Source organism: Oryza glaberrima, chromosome 7, assembly GCF_000147395.1.
Source record: "Oryza glaberrima chromosome 7, OglaRS2, whole genome shotgun sequence".
NCBI classification, from domain to species: Eukaryota; Viridiplantae; Streptophyta; class Magnoliopsida; order Poales; family Poaceae; genus Oryza; species Oryza glaberrima.
The window spans coordinates 13,485,738-13,504,107 of record NC_068332.1 but is presented as its reverse complement, the minus strand read 5'-3'; the positions used below and the strand labels follow the sequence as shown (position 1 = coordinate 13,504,107).

At 38.4% G+C, this 18,370-nt stretch overlaps 2 protein-coding genes across 3 annotated transcripts; one reads left to right on the top strand and one right to left on the bottom strand.

Moving 5' to 3' along the window:
• Nucleotides 1–232: 232 nt before the first annotated feature.
• Nucleotides 233–2,366, bottom strand: LOC127780374 (glycolipid transfer protein 1-like). Of its 2 annotated transcripts, none has more exons than XM_052307275.1 (7): nt 2,285–2,366; nt 1,819–1,965; nt 1,672–1,727; nt 1,352–1,482; nt 1,128–1,263; nt 531–662; nt 233–438 (listed from the first exon to the last, which is right to left on the bottom strand). In XM_052307275.1, the coding sequence occupies exons 2-7, from the start codon at nt 1,934–1,936 to the stop codon at nt 403–405; spliced, it is 609 nt and encodes a 202-aa protein (XP_052163235.1). In that variant the 5' UTR covers nt 1,937–1,965; nt 2,285–2,366; the 3' UTR covers nt 233–402. The 2 variants fall into 2 exon arrangements, with proteins under 2 accessions (XP_052163235.1, XP_052163236.1); XM_052307276.1 differs by having other exon boundaries at nt 2,255–2,327.
• Nucleotides 2,367–11,283: 8,917 nt separating this feature from the next.
• On the top strand, nt 11,284–17,813 carry LOC127779307 (COP1-interacting protein 7-like). The gene is made up of 10 exons (XM_052306034.1): nt 11,284–11,835; nt 12,312–12,491; nt 12,572–12,692; nt 12,772–12,811; nt 13,408–13,460; nt 13,554–13,615; nt 13,800–13,952; nt 14,811–15,022; nt 15,389–16,848; nt 17,212–17,813. The coding sequence occupies exons 1-10, from the start codon at nt 11,777–11,779 to the stop codon at nt 17,503–17,505; spliced, it is 2,634 nt and encodes an 877-aa protein (XP_052161994.1). The 5' UTR covers nt 11,284–11,776; the 3' UTR covers nt 17,506–17,813.
• Nucleotides 17,814–18,370: the final 557 nt, after the last annotated feature.

Genomic DNA, 18,370 nt, shown 5'->3' with positions numbered 1-18,370 from the left:
AGGCTGAAGCAGAGCACACATATAATGCAAGAGAGATTCTTCATATTCTGTTTTGCCAGCCATACCTGTTCAATGTTATTATATATTTATTTACCGTATATCTTTAAAAGTTTTAACTATCAGTAGCCCGATTGAAGCTATATGTTAGCACAATACATTGTGCTTAATTTCAGATTTTAACTGGGAAAGTAACTGCACAAAATGAAACAAAATATATAAACTTCATCACAACAGTTCCCTTTGTCATTAATTGCTTCAAAATATCAAGGCCAGCAACTACTTGTTGTACAAACACAGAAACAAATATAAGTAGTATATAGTACAATACACATAAATAGATAATGACTGCGATTCAATTATTTCTGTGCAAACTGATTAGTCTCATCAACAGAGTGTACTGCATCAAGATGCCTTGAGATCATCCATACCGACACTTGCCTGAAAGTAGACAAATCTACTATAAACTGCCACCTTTAGAATTCAAAAGTTGGTCACAAAAGACATTAGAAATCTGGGGCAGATGAGCTCACCAGAAACCTATGGTTTTCTGCCAGCAATGGGGAGAAAGTTGCACAAAACTTCTCGATGTCTGCGTTGATATCACCTGAGCCACTAATGATCTCCATGAATTTCTTCCTGTCTGGAGCAAGCTTTATGGCAACCTGAAACTCAGGGATTGTTAGATACTCCTATATAATAATATGCTTGCAAGACCATACTAGTTACAATCTGTGGCCATGGAAAGAAGACTAATCATGTTCAACTTGAAACTCTTGGGCATGACAAACTAATCATTACTACATGAATTGAGAAACAATTATGGTACTGATATATCAAAGGAAAGGTCCTTCAATATCTCTCTCAGTCAATCTAGTACTGCAGTGCTGGTAATTAAGAGGTCCAATCTAACAGCAACAGTTGCTTATTGCAGACAGTAATAGAGCAATCTGTCAATGTTACATTGGAGAAAGTGTGCTCCCTCTAGATGCTAGTAATTGTAGGTTAATTAGGGCCTAAACATTCTTTTGGTTGTTGCAGTTGCATCATTGATGATTACTGGACAGTGAAAGTGCATCACAAGATGTAACTTAATTTTGAAGGCAAAATATTTAGGTAAAGATTGCTACCGAAAAGCTTGAACTCGCCAGCCATCCGTGCCATTTCTTAAGAGTTTTACTGTACGCATCGCTGCAAGCTTGTGACATTTGCCAATCTGGGTGCTGTACCAAATTATGGAACAATGCAACCAGGAAATCCATGGTTCTGACAATTAATATATGCAAAAATTAACAGAATTTTATATAATCTGATAAATGCCGAGCTGTGCAAATAGTGTGAGATAGTTAGTTACCTTGTCAACCACAAAAGGCCATTGGTACAACTGCTAGAACTTTTTGCTGTCTTAGAGCTGATCTCAACTTTCACCATGCTGTGCAGCTGCTCATACTTTGAAGGATCGGATGCATATTTTGTCTCCAATCTCTGCATATAGCAACAGCCACACAACAGAGCACTGTCACAATTATGCTAGACATAATAGACCACTAAAAGCATGTTGCTTTAGCTCTCCATTGACCAAAATTTATCAAAGAGCAATACATCATTACATTGAGAAGAGCTATAGCTGCATGAATCTTCTAAGAAGACATAAAAGGAGGGTTTTTCTCTTACCGTAATATTACCACCAATATCATTCTTCACGATTGACATAGCCGATCCAAACTTATCTACATAATAAAAAAAAAAGATAGGTTAAACAAAATTTCGTTGATAAAGATTATCTGTCTTGGAATGCAAAACAAACTCCTCCTTAATTACCTAGCACAGGAAGAATGTGCTTGCAAACTTCAAGAAACGGCTTCGTTAGGATCACACCGCTCTCTGACTTGACATTCTTAATGCCTTGCAGCGATGGCGTGAACACGGTCCCCTCCATGTCTGCTTGAGTTTAGGATCAGCTCTCACCTTGCAAAACCAACAGAAAACCTCATTACTTTTTTTTTTCCCTTAGAGCCCAAGAGCATGCATTCTTTGTACCCCAAATCACCAAATTGCACAAGCTTTGGCCAACTGCAGGAAAGTACGGAGTTTTCTGCACAAAACCGAGTAAACAAGAACCTAAACCAACCTAAAATTTCTAACGTAGTGAACCCCCATTGGTTTCATATTTGTGATAATGTCTAATCAAAAGCACAATGCAAGATAAACTCAACGGACAAAATCAATGCTGGTTCGGATTAGGAGGGGGAAAAACCTGGGTGCATAGGTTGCAGGAGGATACTACCTGAGAAATGGAAGAAACGGTGAGCTGGGATGCTGGAACGGGGAGAGTCGTGGAGTCCGATAAAAGAGGGGGTCGGTGGTTTATTTATAGCAGAGGAACAGCAATATAGATCCATGAGATGCAGAATGCAGTTGTGGCCTGCTTGTTTCAGCTTCTATTCCGTTAATTTACTCCTGAAATCGGTTGGCATATATAATGATGAAGCCATATGGATTATTAGAAAAAGAAATTGTGAGTCAAATTTTATATATGTTTTTAACGATTTAAAAATCAATGTTAGAAAATAAGTTACAATGCAAAGAAAACCTTAAAATTATCTCTAAAATTAAGTTTAAATTTTGGTGTAGGGTAAATGATGGGAACAATCATAGCCAGTTTTGAATTTTAGCATTAATTAAAATGTTTTTTTAAGTTAGCGGTTTATTTATATAACATGCTTGATAAGTTACGTATAAAAGAGCGGCATCAGCCGGCCATTGTAGCATTTTAGAATAAAACTCGTATGTTTGTGTCATTTATGCATTCTAAAAAATATTTTTATTTTTTCTGAAAAATGCTTTCGTATTTATCATCTTGGAATAGTATATATATTAGTTCAAAACTTCAAATTCGTAGTGTTAGAATATGCCACATTTCGTATGGTTTGTTTATTTTGAGACCCATGGAGTACATTAGGAAGCATCACCAACTAATTTAGGGGTTTTTTTTTATTGAATTAACCAAATGCCACCGGTGAGGAATTGAAGAGGAAGACATTATTTTCTAATGGACTTGATTGTAATTTTCTTAGGGTGGTGCAAAATAAGTACAAGAACAAGGCCCTCTAGGACCTACTACCTTCTTCCATAAAGAAAATGTAATGACCAATGAAAACCTTCAAAAGCAACCTAATCATCACTTATTCATAGTTCCTTTCGTACTAATCACATCCATCCATTAGATCGACACATCATTTATTCCCTTTTCTTTCTTTGAAAAAAGGAGATCAATCTTATCATTAGCATTGTTCATCATTAACGCATATATTCTATGAGGTCTAGGTAATCATACACACTATCAACAAGCATATGCATGCCCCATATGGGGACATGGGAAGCACACAGCCTCGTTGCCTCCGAACGTGATAAGCACCATCTTTTCCATGGGAGAGCAGCCATTTTGCCGAAAACAAGCCAGCCGCCGCCGATCTGGACCGACATTCTTTCCAATACTCTGACATGAAAATATGATGAATAGTGAAAAGGTATATAGTCTAGTGGTTGCAGTAACCTAAGTAGCATCCTAAGATCCTGAGTTTAAATCTCCATAGGAGCGAATTTCAAATTGAATTATTTAAAAAGGCTGCATATATGGCCGGTTGGATGTAGAGGCTAGGTAAAAATACCCTTCTCAAAAAAAATAAAAATATGAAAATATGATGAATAGTAAAAATTGTGAAAATATACTTAAAAATAGAACTTAGAAATTAAAAATATATATACTTATTTACATGGTTATGAAATAATCTGATCGTTCTACTTGGCACCTAGGGAGTTACTAGCAAATCCTACCGGTCCTGCCTAGGCCTCTTGTTAGATCTGGCTCTAACTGTAAAACACACTCCAAAATATTATCTATGTTTGAATTCAGTCATATGGTAAGAATTTTTCATATCTGATGGATATGGATTATCCGATATTTGAGTAGACTGATCCGACAATGATCTATTTGGATAATCTTATAAATAATCCGGGCGTTGGGCGTTTGGCCAACTTGGAGTATCAAAACCTTATATCAAGTCATCCCCTTTAGTACGTCCTAAACTTTGCATTGTTCGGCTTGTATTGCTTTGTATTCCATTTCATATAACCAATCAACCAACACTCCACTATGTTTCAAAATTGTCTACAAAATGTAAATATAAAATTGTTTCCTATACACTACGGCTAACATGTCAAATACATCTTATAACCAAGAAATTTTAAGTGTTTGTTCTCTTGGATAGGTGTTGATCCTACCATGGAACCACTATATAGGAATTCTTGCTTATTCCATTCCCCTATTTGTAGTTGATGGTCATGGATTCCTGGTGCCTCTAACAATCAAGTTAAGGCTCTACCCAATCAGGATTTCAAAATGCGATTAAAGCCAGTTAAAATTCATTGTTTTTGACTGATTTGAGCAGGCTCAAATTGATAAATCAATTTTTAATTTAGTACTTTTTAAGACATTCAAATATAGATTGAAAACTACGAAGGAGTATGCATTTTTTTTCTATAAACAGTATGATCACTTTATACTTTGTGGCATTAAAACTTTTCTGAAAAGTTAAATGTTAATTATGGCACTTCAAATAACAAAATAATTTGAAGGGAAAAGCTAGTCTATTATGTTTTGTTGCAATCAAATAGTTTAGTATTACCTGAAATCATGAATAAGTGATGTTTCAACCGTGACACTTAAAAGTGGTATTCAGCTTCATAGCTAAAAATACACTCTTTAGGGACAGAGGAAATACGCGTGAAAAATTTAGCAAAGTTATAAATTGTATTTGAAGACAAATTAATATAGGCATACCTAAATAAGTTGAATCAAAATGTTTAAAGATATATTGATGGCCAAAGTTTGAACGTATTAGCTATGCATAGTGAAACATCACTAATTTATGACTAGAGCATTATATTGTTGATGTCATGAACATTATAACTTTATCCTGTAATATTATACTATTTATCGACCATGATGTGACATATGTCGTTGATAGCAGGGTGCAATGGATTTTAAACTTTCTAACATCGTTACAATGTTTTCAGTTGTGTTCATATTTTACATCATCGTCGATTGTGTTGAAAAACAAATAGCCTAATATTTTTCTACTTTTTAATTTATTTTTTCTAAAATACCTCATACATTTTTTATTTTCCATGAATCCAATTAGATTTCAGATCGAACAGATCAATATGTTTTCACTCAGATCGGTCAATATTATTTCTCACAATTTTCCTATGAAATCCGGTTGGTTTTCCACGCAACAAATTGTTTTGAACCGAAACCAGTTGTTTTTTAAAAAAAATCTCAATTAGCTCGAAACAAGCAGTTGGATTATTTCACACTTCTGCTTGCAGAAATTTCTGCAGTTAAAAGAAAAAAAATCACGGTGCTCGACAAGCACAAGCACCCTTTCCTTCCTCCGATGCAAAATTCGCATGACAACAGCAGGGAATAGTGCAGTAGATTACTTTGTTGTTTTATGGCCCCCAAAAATATATCTTGTGGAGATCGGAGAGCCAAGACTCCAAGCGAGAGATAACAAAAAAAAAAAAAAAAGAGAAAAGAGAGAGAGAGAGAGAGAGAAGAAAACATGGCTCCGCTGTCAGGCGCCGTGCACGCCACGAGCGCTAAGCTCGTGATATCCCAGAGAAGCACCACTCCACCACCTCACCTCCGTTTCCATCGATCTCATTGTCCGTTTCCTGAGTAACAGTAGTTTGTTCCCTGCAACTTCATGGATTACAGCGACGAATCAGAACAAAAATTAGTGGGGTTCAAATATTTTAACGTAGGACGCTGTTTTTTATCAATGTTTGATCATTTATTTTATTAAAAATAATATTCTCATAATGTTTTTAATTTTTTTTTACGACGACGAGGTGTCCAAAAGTATATATAAACTAAATAAATATTTAATTTTGTTGAATACGTTTTTTAAATATTCTAATATATTTTAAGACTAATACATTTTGTTTTAGTTTTACTATCTTCAAACTAATATTTAAAGTTACTGGTAATCAAAGTTTTAATTATTTAATTATAATTTGTCTAAAATATAATAAGAAATTATGAAATGGAAGGGATTACTAGTGCTATTTTCTGCCCAATTATTGTGAGCGTACGTACGTTGTGCTTGGATGGATGGATCAAGCAATGCAACGCTGTCCCCACGGCCCACGCGCACACATCTCATCTCGAATTCCAGGCTTGTCTTGTGAGAATCCTAGGCGGCACTCATCTACTAGTACTCCCAACTCGTACGGCCCTATAATACTGTATTGTAGAAAAGAATACAATTAAAAAATAACTTTAACAACTATTTTTTATAATATATAAAAATATCAACAAATATATATTTTATTGATGAAATACTTTTTAGAGTAAATTTTACAAAACTACATGTGCTCTAAGTAAATTATCACAAAACTACAAATTTAAAGTAATATATCACGAAAGTACATTTCACAATAAATTTATCCCAAAACTATAAATTTAAGGTGTAGTATTGCAAAACTAAAAAATTAGTAATAAAGTTTTCACAAAACTACAGATTTTATAGTTTGAATCATATTTAAGTTATAAACGGCTAAGTTTTGTAATTAAATTGATACTAAACATGTATATTTTGTGAAAATTCTGTTACTAAATTACTCCACCACCTTAAATTTGTAGTTCTCTAAGAAATTTAGTATTAAATCCATAGTTTTGTGGCATATTACTCTATACATATGATTGTCGTTTGTGATTGATTGACGCTAAATCTGTAGTTTTGTGATAATTCTGTTACTAAATCTATAGTTTTGCAATACTCCACCTTAAATCTAATGGTTCTCTAAGAAATTTAGTGTTAAATCTTTAGTTTTGTAGTAGATCGTTGTGATAATTTGATCAAAGTTTATGTAGTTTGTGAAATTTGCTCTACTTTTTAAAACTACTGTATAAATATTTTAAAAATTATTTATAGCTAAATATTTTAAAGTTTGATTTTAAAATGACGAATATTATCTGACAGGTCCACAGGAGGGACTGAGTACTACCGTGTTGGTTTCTCTCTTTTGCACTTGCCACCTTGGCTTACCGGACATTCTCACAAATAACCCATTTATATTTTACTCCTATGTAAAGTATTCTACGACCTCTACGGTATCTGCGCGTGTGTGTGTGTATATAGCGCATCAGATGGCACAGGTACTACTGATCGATACACGATTGGTTGCATATGACTATATACTACACTATGATCTAATTAAGCAGCTGAGATAGATGGATGGATCCATCAGATCAATTAAGTGCCAGCTAGGGTGGCTCTCTATGGATATGGAGCATATATCATGCGAGTCAACCTCATGCCATTGCCTACTGGGACTTGTAAATTCGCTGCTAGTCCACTTAACAACGTGCTGTACTGCTGTGGGTAGTACGTCCTAGTCGGTCGCACTCCTGCGGTTCTGTATTTCGGTCATATATCTACTAGTACAAAATTCATTATGACAGCATTCGAAAGTGCTTCTACGATTGTCTACTTTCTCATTAATTATCATGGGTATGCTTTTTCCAAACTTCTAAATGATATTTTATTAAGGAAAAAGTACGAATTACCCCCCTCTGAAATATCGCGGTCGTCTAAATTACCCCCTTGAACCACAAAACCGGACATTCTTCACCCCGAACTATGTAAACCGGACGAATTATCCCCCTCAACCCAATCCGCGGTGGTTTTGGTCTATGTGGCGTACGCATGGCAGTCTAGTCAGCATTTTATTTATTAAAAAAATATGGGACCCACCTGTCATACTCCTATCCAACTATTCCTCTTTCTCTTCTCTCATTCTCTCTCACTCACGCGCACGGAGGCAGGCGAGCGACAGGGAGCGGCGGCGGCGGTGGAGGCGAGCGGTGGGGGATGAGGCGGCGAGCGGCGGCGGGGTGCGGCGAAGGAGGCGAGCAGCGGAAGGGTGCGGCGAAGGAGAGGAGCGGCGGCGGGGTGCGGCGGAAGAGACGAGCGGCGGCGTCGCGGGCCACGCGGAGCCGCCTCGCCTCGAAGAGCGCCGCCACGACCATGGCGAGGCAGGGCGTCGCCATGCGGGCGCCGATGCGCTGGAGCATCATGATGCCGCCACCACCTCGCCTCCTCCACCCCCGCCGCTCGCCTCTCCACCCCCTCGCCTCCTCCACGGTCGCCGCCGCCTCGCCTCGCCTCGCCGCGCTCCTGCCTCCGTCGTCGCCGTCTAAAGGAGAAGAGAGAGAGTGAGAGATAGAAGAGAGAGAAACTGACAGGTGGGGCCCACCTATTTTTTAATAAATAAATTGCTGACTGGACTGCCACGTAGACCAAAACCACGGCGGATTGGATTGAGGGGGGTAATTCGTCCGGTTTACATAGTTTGAGGTGAAGAATGTCCGGTTTTGTGGTTTAGGGAGGTAATTCAGACGACCGCGATAGTTCGGAGGGTAATTCGTACTTTTTCCTTTTATTAAAGAAAACTCATACATGAAAGTTTCTTTTAAAAACTAAATAAATCATTTTTTTTCAAAAAAATATAATACTTAACTAATAATACACTAATTATTTATCGTGTTTTGTGTGTCATAGAGTAACTCAGCCAAACAACTAATGTCATGAGATGGTTTCTCCACAGAAATGACATACGTCAAGATGTCATGGTTTTCTTTTCAGAGAATTTTAGAACAGTTTTGCTTCGAAGGCCTGATGAAGTATTGGTGCTGGGCGCTACGGCTATGCTCTTTCGTCCCATATGAACAATAGTAGTAGGATGTTGTCTATTGTTATGTTGGTTTTTGGACGGAAAGAGTAAAGCCTAAAATAAAAGTATATAGTTTGTCACGGGACACATTTAATTTAGGAAGCATATTTATACAGCTTGCAGCCGTGTATATACATATACTGATATACAGCGGCAGCGGCAGCAGCAGCATCAGCATATATAGGATTTGCAAGAACGGCACGAAACCACGTGGGACAGCTCGAGCAAACAAACTGTGTGCCATGTTGGAAAGGAGCGAGCTTGTTGATACGTGGGAAGCTCACCCGATCCGATTTGTCGGTACGAAAAAACAATGGAGGCACGCACTCATGACTCATGCATCTTTAATTAGAAGAATCAAATTAAGGCACTCCTAGTCCATAATGTGATTGAATACACACGTACATTACCATTACCTAATTTTTGTTCTTTTAACGATCAAAACAAACAACACGAAGATTCACTAATAGTGTAGGGAAAAAAGTACAAGTAAATTTTAATTAAATCTAACTTAAAAATTTTATTCTTCTTGTGTTAAATGCCTCGACACATACGTGTAGTCACTAATTCTTCTAGCTAGGGGTGAAAATGGTTGGAATTAGTAGTATCTTCTAAAAACGATCGATGCTCGGTGATCAATAAGTAATTGAATATATTTATTAATTTAATTGGTTGGTGTTGTTATTAAATACTATGTTCAAAAATTAGAAAAATCAAATTTTATATTCTGCTAAAAATAGAATAGGTACAATTTATACGAAAACAACGATCGGTCAGTCCGGAATTTTCTTAACCATTTTTGTCGTTAGCCGTTTTGAAAGGTGATTACATCAATATAATTCTTGTGAAAATAAATTGTTCATACAAGACTCATTCAGCATCTCTTTGATCTTTGAGGATCATCCTTTACACTCCAAAATTAGAGGGGTCATGCTAATTAATAGGTTTAGTTTACATCAATTTTTTGCAAAAAGTATTGGATAAAAGATCAACTTAAACATCTATTGATTAATACATCAAGTATTTTTCATGGAGTTGGGGGACCATGCATGATCCGTCCTGACCTCCATGTAGCTTCGCCACCACGTTAACATCTCGCATGAATCATGTTTTTCTTCTTATTCGGTCGCACCAAGAAGGTAGACATTCCCTGTAGGACGAAAGAGAAGTGCCATCTTCATTAGGCTTTGCACGAATGCCATTTTCCTTTTTGATTTACTGTTCTGCTTTTGTCATCTAATTGGCGTTTGCATATGCCGTTGCAATTAGAACACTTTCTCCATATATAGATTCCGTAATTACCTTGTCTGTTTGCGTACACGTATAGTTTGCTTTCAGTTTTACTTTATCTGTAATAATTCACTAATTCTCCTGGTTTTGCTCAAAGAATTTAATACTAGTGAAATTCAACCGGTAAAAGATCAATCGCTGGTTTAAGATATTATACTTCCTTTTTTTTTTGTTTGATGAATACAAGGACTACGTACAGTTTTATAAGTTAGGACAAACAACGGTTATACCTAATCTCATCAACCATAAGTATTAAAAAAGTTTTCTCATTTTTAAGTCAAGCCATAATTTTGTAATTTGCAGCTATTCGTTCTGTAAATTCTATAATAACTAGCTATAAATTCTTTAAAATAAAGATTTGAATAAATTCCATTGTCTAAAACAAAGATTACCGACTGTTTTCACGGTTCCTCATTGTTTTTAATGTTCATGCAATTTTCTGAATTTTTTTGGTCGATCAATGGGAGGCATCAAGAGGTATATGCACCTTATAATAAGTATTCAGGAGATATACATTTTTCAGTAAAATGTATTATTCTTATTAAAAAAAGTAGTCATGATACTTCACTTTTCATTACCTACAAAATTGTAGTTCATTAAAAATATTTAGAATACCTCGATTTATTGCTAGATTGCCATGATCCTGCTGTTTGATCATCCGGCAAAAAAAGCATCAATATGAGCATCAAAGCGGAATCTGTTAATCGATTAGCAACCACCTCAAAGATATTTGCAGCCGAGAATGGAGATATCGCAACAATACTTAAATCAAAGAACACAAGCACCTACCAATGACAGCGCCATGCGTGGACAAGAGGAAGAAATAGTTTTGGAAAAGCTTTGTGCTTTCCTCTAATACAGAAAAAATTAAAGGAAAAGCTTCGTGTTTGTAGCTACTAGCTCAGCGTTTGTTTTTATTCTTCTTTCCCCATTTTTTCTCTTGATCAAATGATCTATGATCATAATCCCCTTTTTCCCCTTGGCTGTCACGCTCTAATGGTGGTTGAAATGGCGCCTTCCTGGCATGCATCAAGTGCAGAATTTCTTCAACGCAATGATCAAGCAAAGAGGGGGGATTTGCCCTTTAATTACCCATTAATTATTACTAATAAAGTTGGAGGACTAGAATCGAAAAATGATCATATTTTTATTGCCGTTCTTTTGCTCACCAATAAATGCTGTGCTACTTGCACCACCTTCTTCTTCTTCTCTCTCCCTCACACACTTCACACTCCTCTCGCTGTTCTTCTCTCCTCCTCCTGTGGCTGGCTGCTTGCTCTACTGCAATTATTTATTGCCACCTCCAATTCTTAGTACTGCGAGATTAATTACTCATTCCCCCCGCAGTGCCATGTTCTTGAGTTTCTTTCGGTTTTTTTAATCATTTTGCAACACTCTCTGTCCATCAGCCAGAGCTGCATTTGCTGGAGATTTATACTAGTAGGCGGCTTCAGCTTTACTCTCTCCCCTTTCTGCTGCTGCTGCTTCTCCCTTTCCCTCTCAACTTCTCAAGTGGCAGTGGTGGGAGGGTAGCATCTGACCCAAGCAAAGCGCCGGGTTCTTGGTTCTGCTCGCTTTTTTTTCGTGGTAAATCTGTGTGCAAGATCTGGGGTACAAAAGGAGGGGACAGCAGCACAAGGGAGGAGGAGGAGGAGGAGTTCTTGCGTTGGGATTCTCTCTTCGAAAAATGAGGCCCGACGCGAGGCTGGATGCGGCCGTGTTCCAGCTCACCCCGACCCGGACCAGGTGAGTGAGCGCGAGCGAGCGAGCTAGATCTGCCTGATTCGGTGAATTTTTTATCTGTTCTTTTCATCTTTTGGGGGTTTTGGTTTCTGATGCGGTTGGCAAGAACATAGTTTTGGATATGCTTTTTTCTTGGCGTGAGAAAGTTGGTTGCTTGTGATGAACTTGGCTTTGCATTTTGGTTGGACTTAACCAGCGTTTGAGGAGTAGTTTTTTTTGGTTGGTTGATTGCAATTTGTGTGCAGCAAATGTTTGTTCTTCGTCTGTTGGAGATGGGGGTTCTTTGTGAGCTTAATTTTAGTACAGATCTGGTAAATCTGGTGTGATGGCGTATGAAACTGAGCTGATTGATGCTCAAGATACTTACTTGATCATGGTCATGGAAGCTTCTTGCTGACTGATATTGAGCACTAATGCTTGTCCAGTACGTCACCATCCCAAGATGTCTGATGGAAGTTGTCATTTCTTACCTTTTGCAGGTTCGATTTGGTGGTGATAGTGAATGGCCGGAAGGAGAAGATAGCCTCTGGCCTGCTAAACCCGTTCCTGGCACACCTGAAGGTCGCCCAGGATCAGATTGCAAAGGGAGGATACTCAATTACGCTTGAGCCGAGCTCAGGAGTCGGCGCGCCATGGTTTACAAGAGGCACCGTGGAGAGGTTGGTGCCTTTGGTTATGACAATTATCTGTGGCATTGGCATTTCCAATCGGGTTATTCACACATGTTACTTCTTTGCAGATTCGTGCGCTTCGTGAGCACTCCGGAGGTGCTTGAGCGAGTGACGACGATAGAATCCGAGATCTTGCAGCTCGAGGACGCCATCTCTATTCAGAGCAACGATAATCTTGGGCTAAGATCTGTAAGTCGACGATTGTCGGTTATGAGTTGATTCTTGTTGTTTGCAGAAAGGTGACACATTCTTGTTTGCTATCTGGAAGGTAGAAGATCATGGAGGAAAATTGACTGAAAGCAACGAAGGTATAACATTATTGTTGTTATTTATCATGATGCATTGAATGGTGCTTGCTTGTGTCCTCTGGGGAACGCATACATCTGTAACAGCTTTCCATTGGGCCACACACACACACAAAAAAAAAAGAAAGAAGAGGAAGCTGCAGTCCGATCTGACTGTTTTAGAATTTAGAATGTAGTCATTATGGAGTTTGATGTGACATCAGAACCTATTATTGAGTTAGGTACATACAACTATGTTGTAGGTATGTATGAAGAGCCAATTAATATAATCTGATTTAGGGGGCAAGGCAATTGCTTCTATTATTTTGTAGCTACAATAAAACTGTTCTCTTACTTTATACCTTTTAAATTTTGACACAAGTTTTAAAGATGGAGTTCTTAAACAATTACCATGATTTATTGATTTAGGTCTCAATCTTGAACTAGCAGACAATTATAGGAAGTATTGTGTCCTACTGTTCTGAAAGAACCTGATGACAGATTGACAGGATGACCGATTGAGTTTTCATTTTCCAATTTCAGTTACCTTGTCTTAAAGTAGCTTTTGTATCTTATTATTTATTGTATAACATAACCTGATATTATCTATGCACTAACAGGTACGCGAGCGAATCACAGCCCTGATGCAGATAAGGCTATTGTTATATACCAGGTCTGATTATATATTTGTATGTGCATCCTTGTTCCTTTCCTGTATGTATCATGAACTAGCACTGACCCCACTGGCATTTTCAATTGATGACAGCCTGGATCACAGCCTACACCAGCAGTGCATGATGAGACTACAACACATGAAGAGAATTCAAAGTACTGGCACCACCAAGAATATTTTTGTTTTGTATTTTTTTTAAACTTTACATTTCTGGAAACAAAAATATATATATTTATATCCCTGAAATATAAATAAGATCGCATTCAGTTTCTTTTGATACTTACCTGTCCTACATGGGGAAGCTGTTAACAGATACATTCTCTTATGAACAACTTACAGAGTCCAACTGCTGAGAGTGCTTGAAACCCGAAAAAATGTCTTAAGGAAAGAGCAAGCTATGGCTTTTGCCCGTGCTGTGGCAGCTGGGTTTGACATTGACAATCTGGGTTACTTGATTGCGTTTGCAGAGCGCTTCGGTGCTTCACGTTTGATGTAAGTGGTCTTCGTTATTACTTGTTTTTTTTTATAAGCTGGATATCTTAATGCCTTGGCCCTTTTGTGCTTCAAACATATCCTTATTGATGCTGGTTTTCTGTTCAAAATGACATCTTTATTTTTGTCTATTCAATAGTGTGTTGTAAAGTCAGAACAATGTTGATGCTTTATATGTGAATGGCACACACAGTAGCACATAATCTAGAACATTACTCTTTTCCATATGCAGAATATTGTTGCTACTGTTCCCTTCATTTGTCTTGCTCGTAAACGTTAAACCTGCACTGGTAATTTGTGATAGATGTAGTAATCTTACCATTACTTATAGAAAATAGAGAAAGGGAGAGGCCCCAAAAAAGAGAGAGAAAGGGGAGAGCCGGAGAGGGAAACAGATGATGACAGACCAAGAGGGATATAGCCTGTTGTCTCTGTTGCTGTTGTTATTTGTTATCTGTGCTGCTAACATCGGTTTAACGATTTTCATCATCACTGGTATACTACTATAGTGTATTCATCATCAGCTTTCATGGACATGATCGGAGTACGGAGTAGCAGGGGCAAGGGGACTGGGTTGGTTGGGTTGGGACAGGGCGCTTTACCTTTTCCCATCTCTTCACCCTTTTCTTTTTTCTATTTTTTACTTCTCTCTCTGTCCTGCTCTCAGCCCATTCTTCCTATTGATAATGGTCAATCTGCGTTACTCAGTTCAGATAGTGCATAGATGCCTCACCTGGTGTTGGTGCCTTCGTACCTTATTTATTCAGTTATATAAATTTAGTTGTTTTAGCTAAGCTAGTATTTTTGTTATGAAGACATTTCCCATGCTAAACTTTTTCAGTGTTAAAAATTGAATAGGAGGGCATGTTCGCAGTTCATCGAACTGTGGAAGCGAAAGCATGAAACTGGACAATGGATTGAAGTTGAACCAGAAGCAATGTCTACACGCTCTGAATTTCCTCCTTTTAATCCATCGGGTATTGTTTTTGTTGGAGACAACATGAAGCAAAACACGGAAACTATGTCTGTTTCCAATGGAGAGGCAAATGGCGAGGATGCTTCTAAAGCTGGTACACATTCTTCTGCATAATCCAGAAAAGCCTCCTCACTTCAATTCTTTAGCAATATCTATAACACGGGATGTGAAAAAATAGCATTTTAGATGAATTATCAAATATCAAAATTCATATTTAAAAGCATTAAGGTAGAGAACTTATTCCATTTTTCGTTGCCAAAGAATAGAATTGTTCTTAATTTGACTGTCTGCAAATGCATTTAGAAAGCAGTAAATAAATTTATTTTTATCTGTTATTCTATTCAAACTTTATACCTTGCTGCACTGTACACTAGTACAGTATGTTTGATTTTAGCGTGTCTTTGCTTTTTCTCTTCGAGATTATTGGAGCTTACAAGATTGCTTTGTCTCTGCTTTACAGAGCATAAGTCTGGTCAACAGATGGGGTATCAGGCTGCATATCCTCCATGGGCAATGCATCCTCCACCTTACCATATGCAAGGAATGCCTTACTATCCTGGGCCGTACTACCCTCCATATCCTCCAGTGGATGACCCCAGGTATCACTACTCGGGAAGGAAATCATCGAGGAAGCACTCTTCAGACAGTAAAGAGTCAGAAGTACTTGACGAAGGAAGTGATGGTAGCAGTTCTGAAAGAGGGAGTTCTCATGGTCACAAGTCACATAAAAAGGGTAAGCAATCAGGGAAAAAGAAACCTAGTGTAGTTGTCATAAAAAATGTAAATGTAACATCCAAAAAGCATGGCTCGTCGGAAAGTGAGTCGCAGTCAAGTTCTGAAGATGGGTCTCAAGACAGTGATGACTCACACTCCAAAAAGAGACATGGGAAGCATAAGAGCTCAAGTTCAAAGAAAAAGGAGGGTGCAAAAACTAACTTTGACTCTGGAGACGACTATAATAACAAGGATGAATCATCTTATGGGCAAGATGCTGACCAAGGGAACTGGAATGCATTCCAGAGTTTCCTGTTGAGAGCAGAAGAAAAAACAAGATCTAATGATGCAGATATGTTTTCTGGTGAAAAAGCGCCTCCATCAAGGAAAAAGAACAATGTGAACACTGCTGATCCTATTCTTTTGGCTGGGGGAGATTCTGGCGATGTCTATGAACAGAGGGGAGCAGGCTTTGATCCAGTCAATGGGAGGAGTAGAGCTATTCGGCTGCAATCCAATGATGAACTGATGATGTCTGGGGAAGGGGGAAGATATATGGATGGTGAAATTAAGGAGATAGAAGCTGGTGGTGGAAGATACAGGAGAGGGACAGGTGAGGACTTCATGCTCTATGGTCAGGAAAGGTCAGTGGATAGGAGGAGTGCTTTGGATCCTCTTGCAGAGGCCCGGTACAGGAATCCTAATCAGGTGGACAAGAATGGATATGTCGCAGCTGATGAGTCCTTTATAATTCCTCTTAGATCAGGTTCACAAGATAGTGTTGGGCCGGAATACCGAGCCGCGATTGACATTGATGTTGAGCTTCCTACAAACACTAAGAAAACTTCAGATGGGAAGGCTGGAACTCAACTCTTCTATGAGCCGGATGAATTGATGCCAGAGCGTGGATCTGAAGATGCTTCATTAGGATATGATCCGGCAATGGATTACGAAAGCAACATGCTGGTCAGAGCTGTCAAGGTTGAAGACAGTAATGACGAGGATGTCTCACATAGTAATGATGGTGATGTAAAGAAACCAGAGAAGGAGAAGATAAGGAGTACAAAGGATGGTTCGGATAAAAGAAAGAAGGATGCAATACTCAGGAGGCTCTCTGCTCCAAAGACCCCACTCAATGATGCACAGAAACGTGCACAGAACATGCGAGCATATAAAGCTGATCTCCAGAAACTGAAGAAAGAGCAGGTATTGTTTCTATTTTCCCCTTTCTTGTCTCCAATCAGTTTGAAACTTAGTTCTTCTGCATGGTGTAAATTTAGGTACATTTGTTGACAATTTTTTTAATCCTTATCATCACTCCAAAAGCACCAAGTCTGAACACAATACTGAATAACGGCAACTTTCTGTTATTTTACCTATACAGTAATGCATCAACAGATTAAAATGAACATGTGTCATGTGTACAGAAATTGCCAATTGAACCCACTATAAAGAATTGATTATTTTTTTTAGTTCTCAAAGTCTTGTTTCGGCTCCGACTGGTAATATTTGTAGTTGTACCATCTGAGTATTTTAACATATATCTGAGCAACTTTCCCTTTCTTTCAGGAGGAAGAACAAATGAAGCGACTGGAGAGGCTTAAACTAGAGAGGCAAAAGAGAATAGCCGCAAGAAGTAATGGGAAGAGTGATCCTCCTAAAGCAAGCAGAGAGCATGCCAATGGACTAAGTAAATCAGTTCCATCACTAACTGGTCTGAAGAAAGAAAAGAGTGGATCGACCGAATCATTCAGCGAGCGACTGAAGAGGCTGGCTGAACCCAAGAGCATTGGTGGTGCTGACCATCTTTCAAATCCAAAGTCAGTTACCACAGACCACTCAAGGAGAAGAAGCATGGTCTGAGCTCATCTGATACCAGCAGCGAAAAATTCTGAGTATTTATCATGTAATTTCACAACCCAGAAAACTGGACGAAAATAACAGCCAGATCTCCAAAAGCTGCTTGTACAGGGAAAAAGTTTGGTGTTGATTATTAAGTGGTGGTGCAGAGAAATTTGAGTCTTGTTACAGTGGGTCTGGCATTTTACTTTTTCGGTTTCATATTATTGTATTCATTCTTTTCATTGAAAGGTGGCTTGTAATAGCTGTAAACCTGTTTTTGTTCATGACACATACTATATTGTGGATGTATTTAGAGGAGGGATTGGTCATTGTGTTTGAGTTGTGGATGGCGTAAATGTTTGATTCTTTGGATTGATCAACAACAGGGCCTGAACTCGCATGGTTTTGGAACAAACCTTGGCCTGCGTTCTCCTTTAGTCCTTTACTCCTTTTGACAGGTTGTTGATTCTGTCATATATTCTTTAAACATGTAGAGAGATAGAGAAACTATAAGTTTGGAATCAAAAGAACTAACCACCAAGGCATGAACCGACCAAATCAGCATTTTTGGCAAATGCAAATATGCGACCTACTTCTGTTCCGAGTTCTGAGTTAAAATAACGGGCCGGAGCAAAGCAACTGTTACATGAGATACCTGTTTTGAGTAGCTTCTTTGCAAAGATCGAAGAGAGGAAGATAATGGCCGTGAGTCTCTTCCATCAATGTTCCCTAGAAATGGTGAACTGGCGTGCTAAGATACGACGCTACAATTTTCACTTAATTTCACCTATACGTCGCGGCGCCTGGAGAGGGAGAGGATGGGGTGAGAGGGGGGAGGTGAAACCAGCGGTGGCGGCTAGGGATTGGGGGTGAGTTGGTTTAGTGG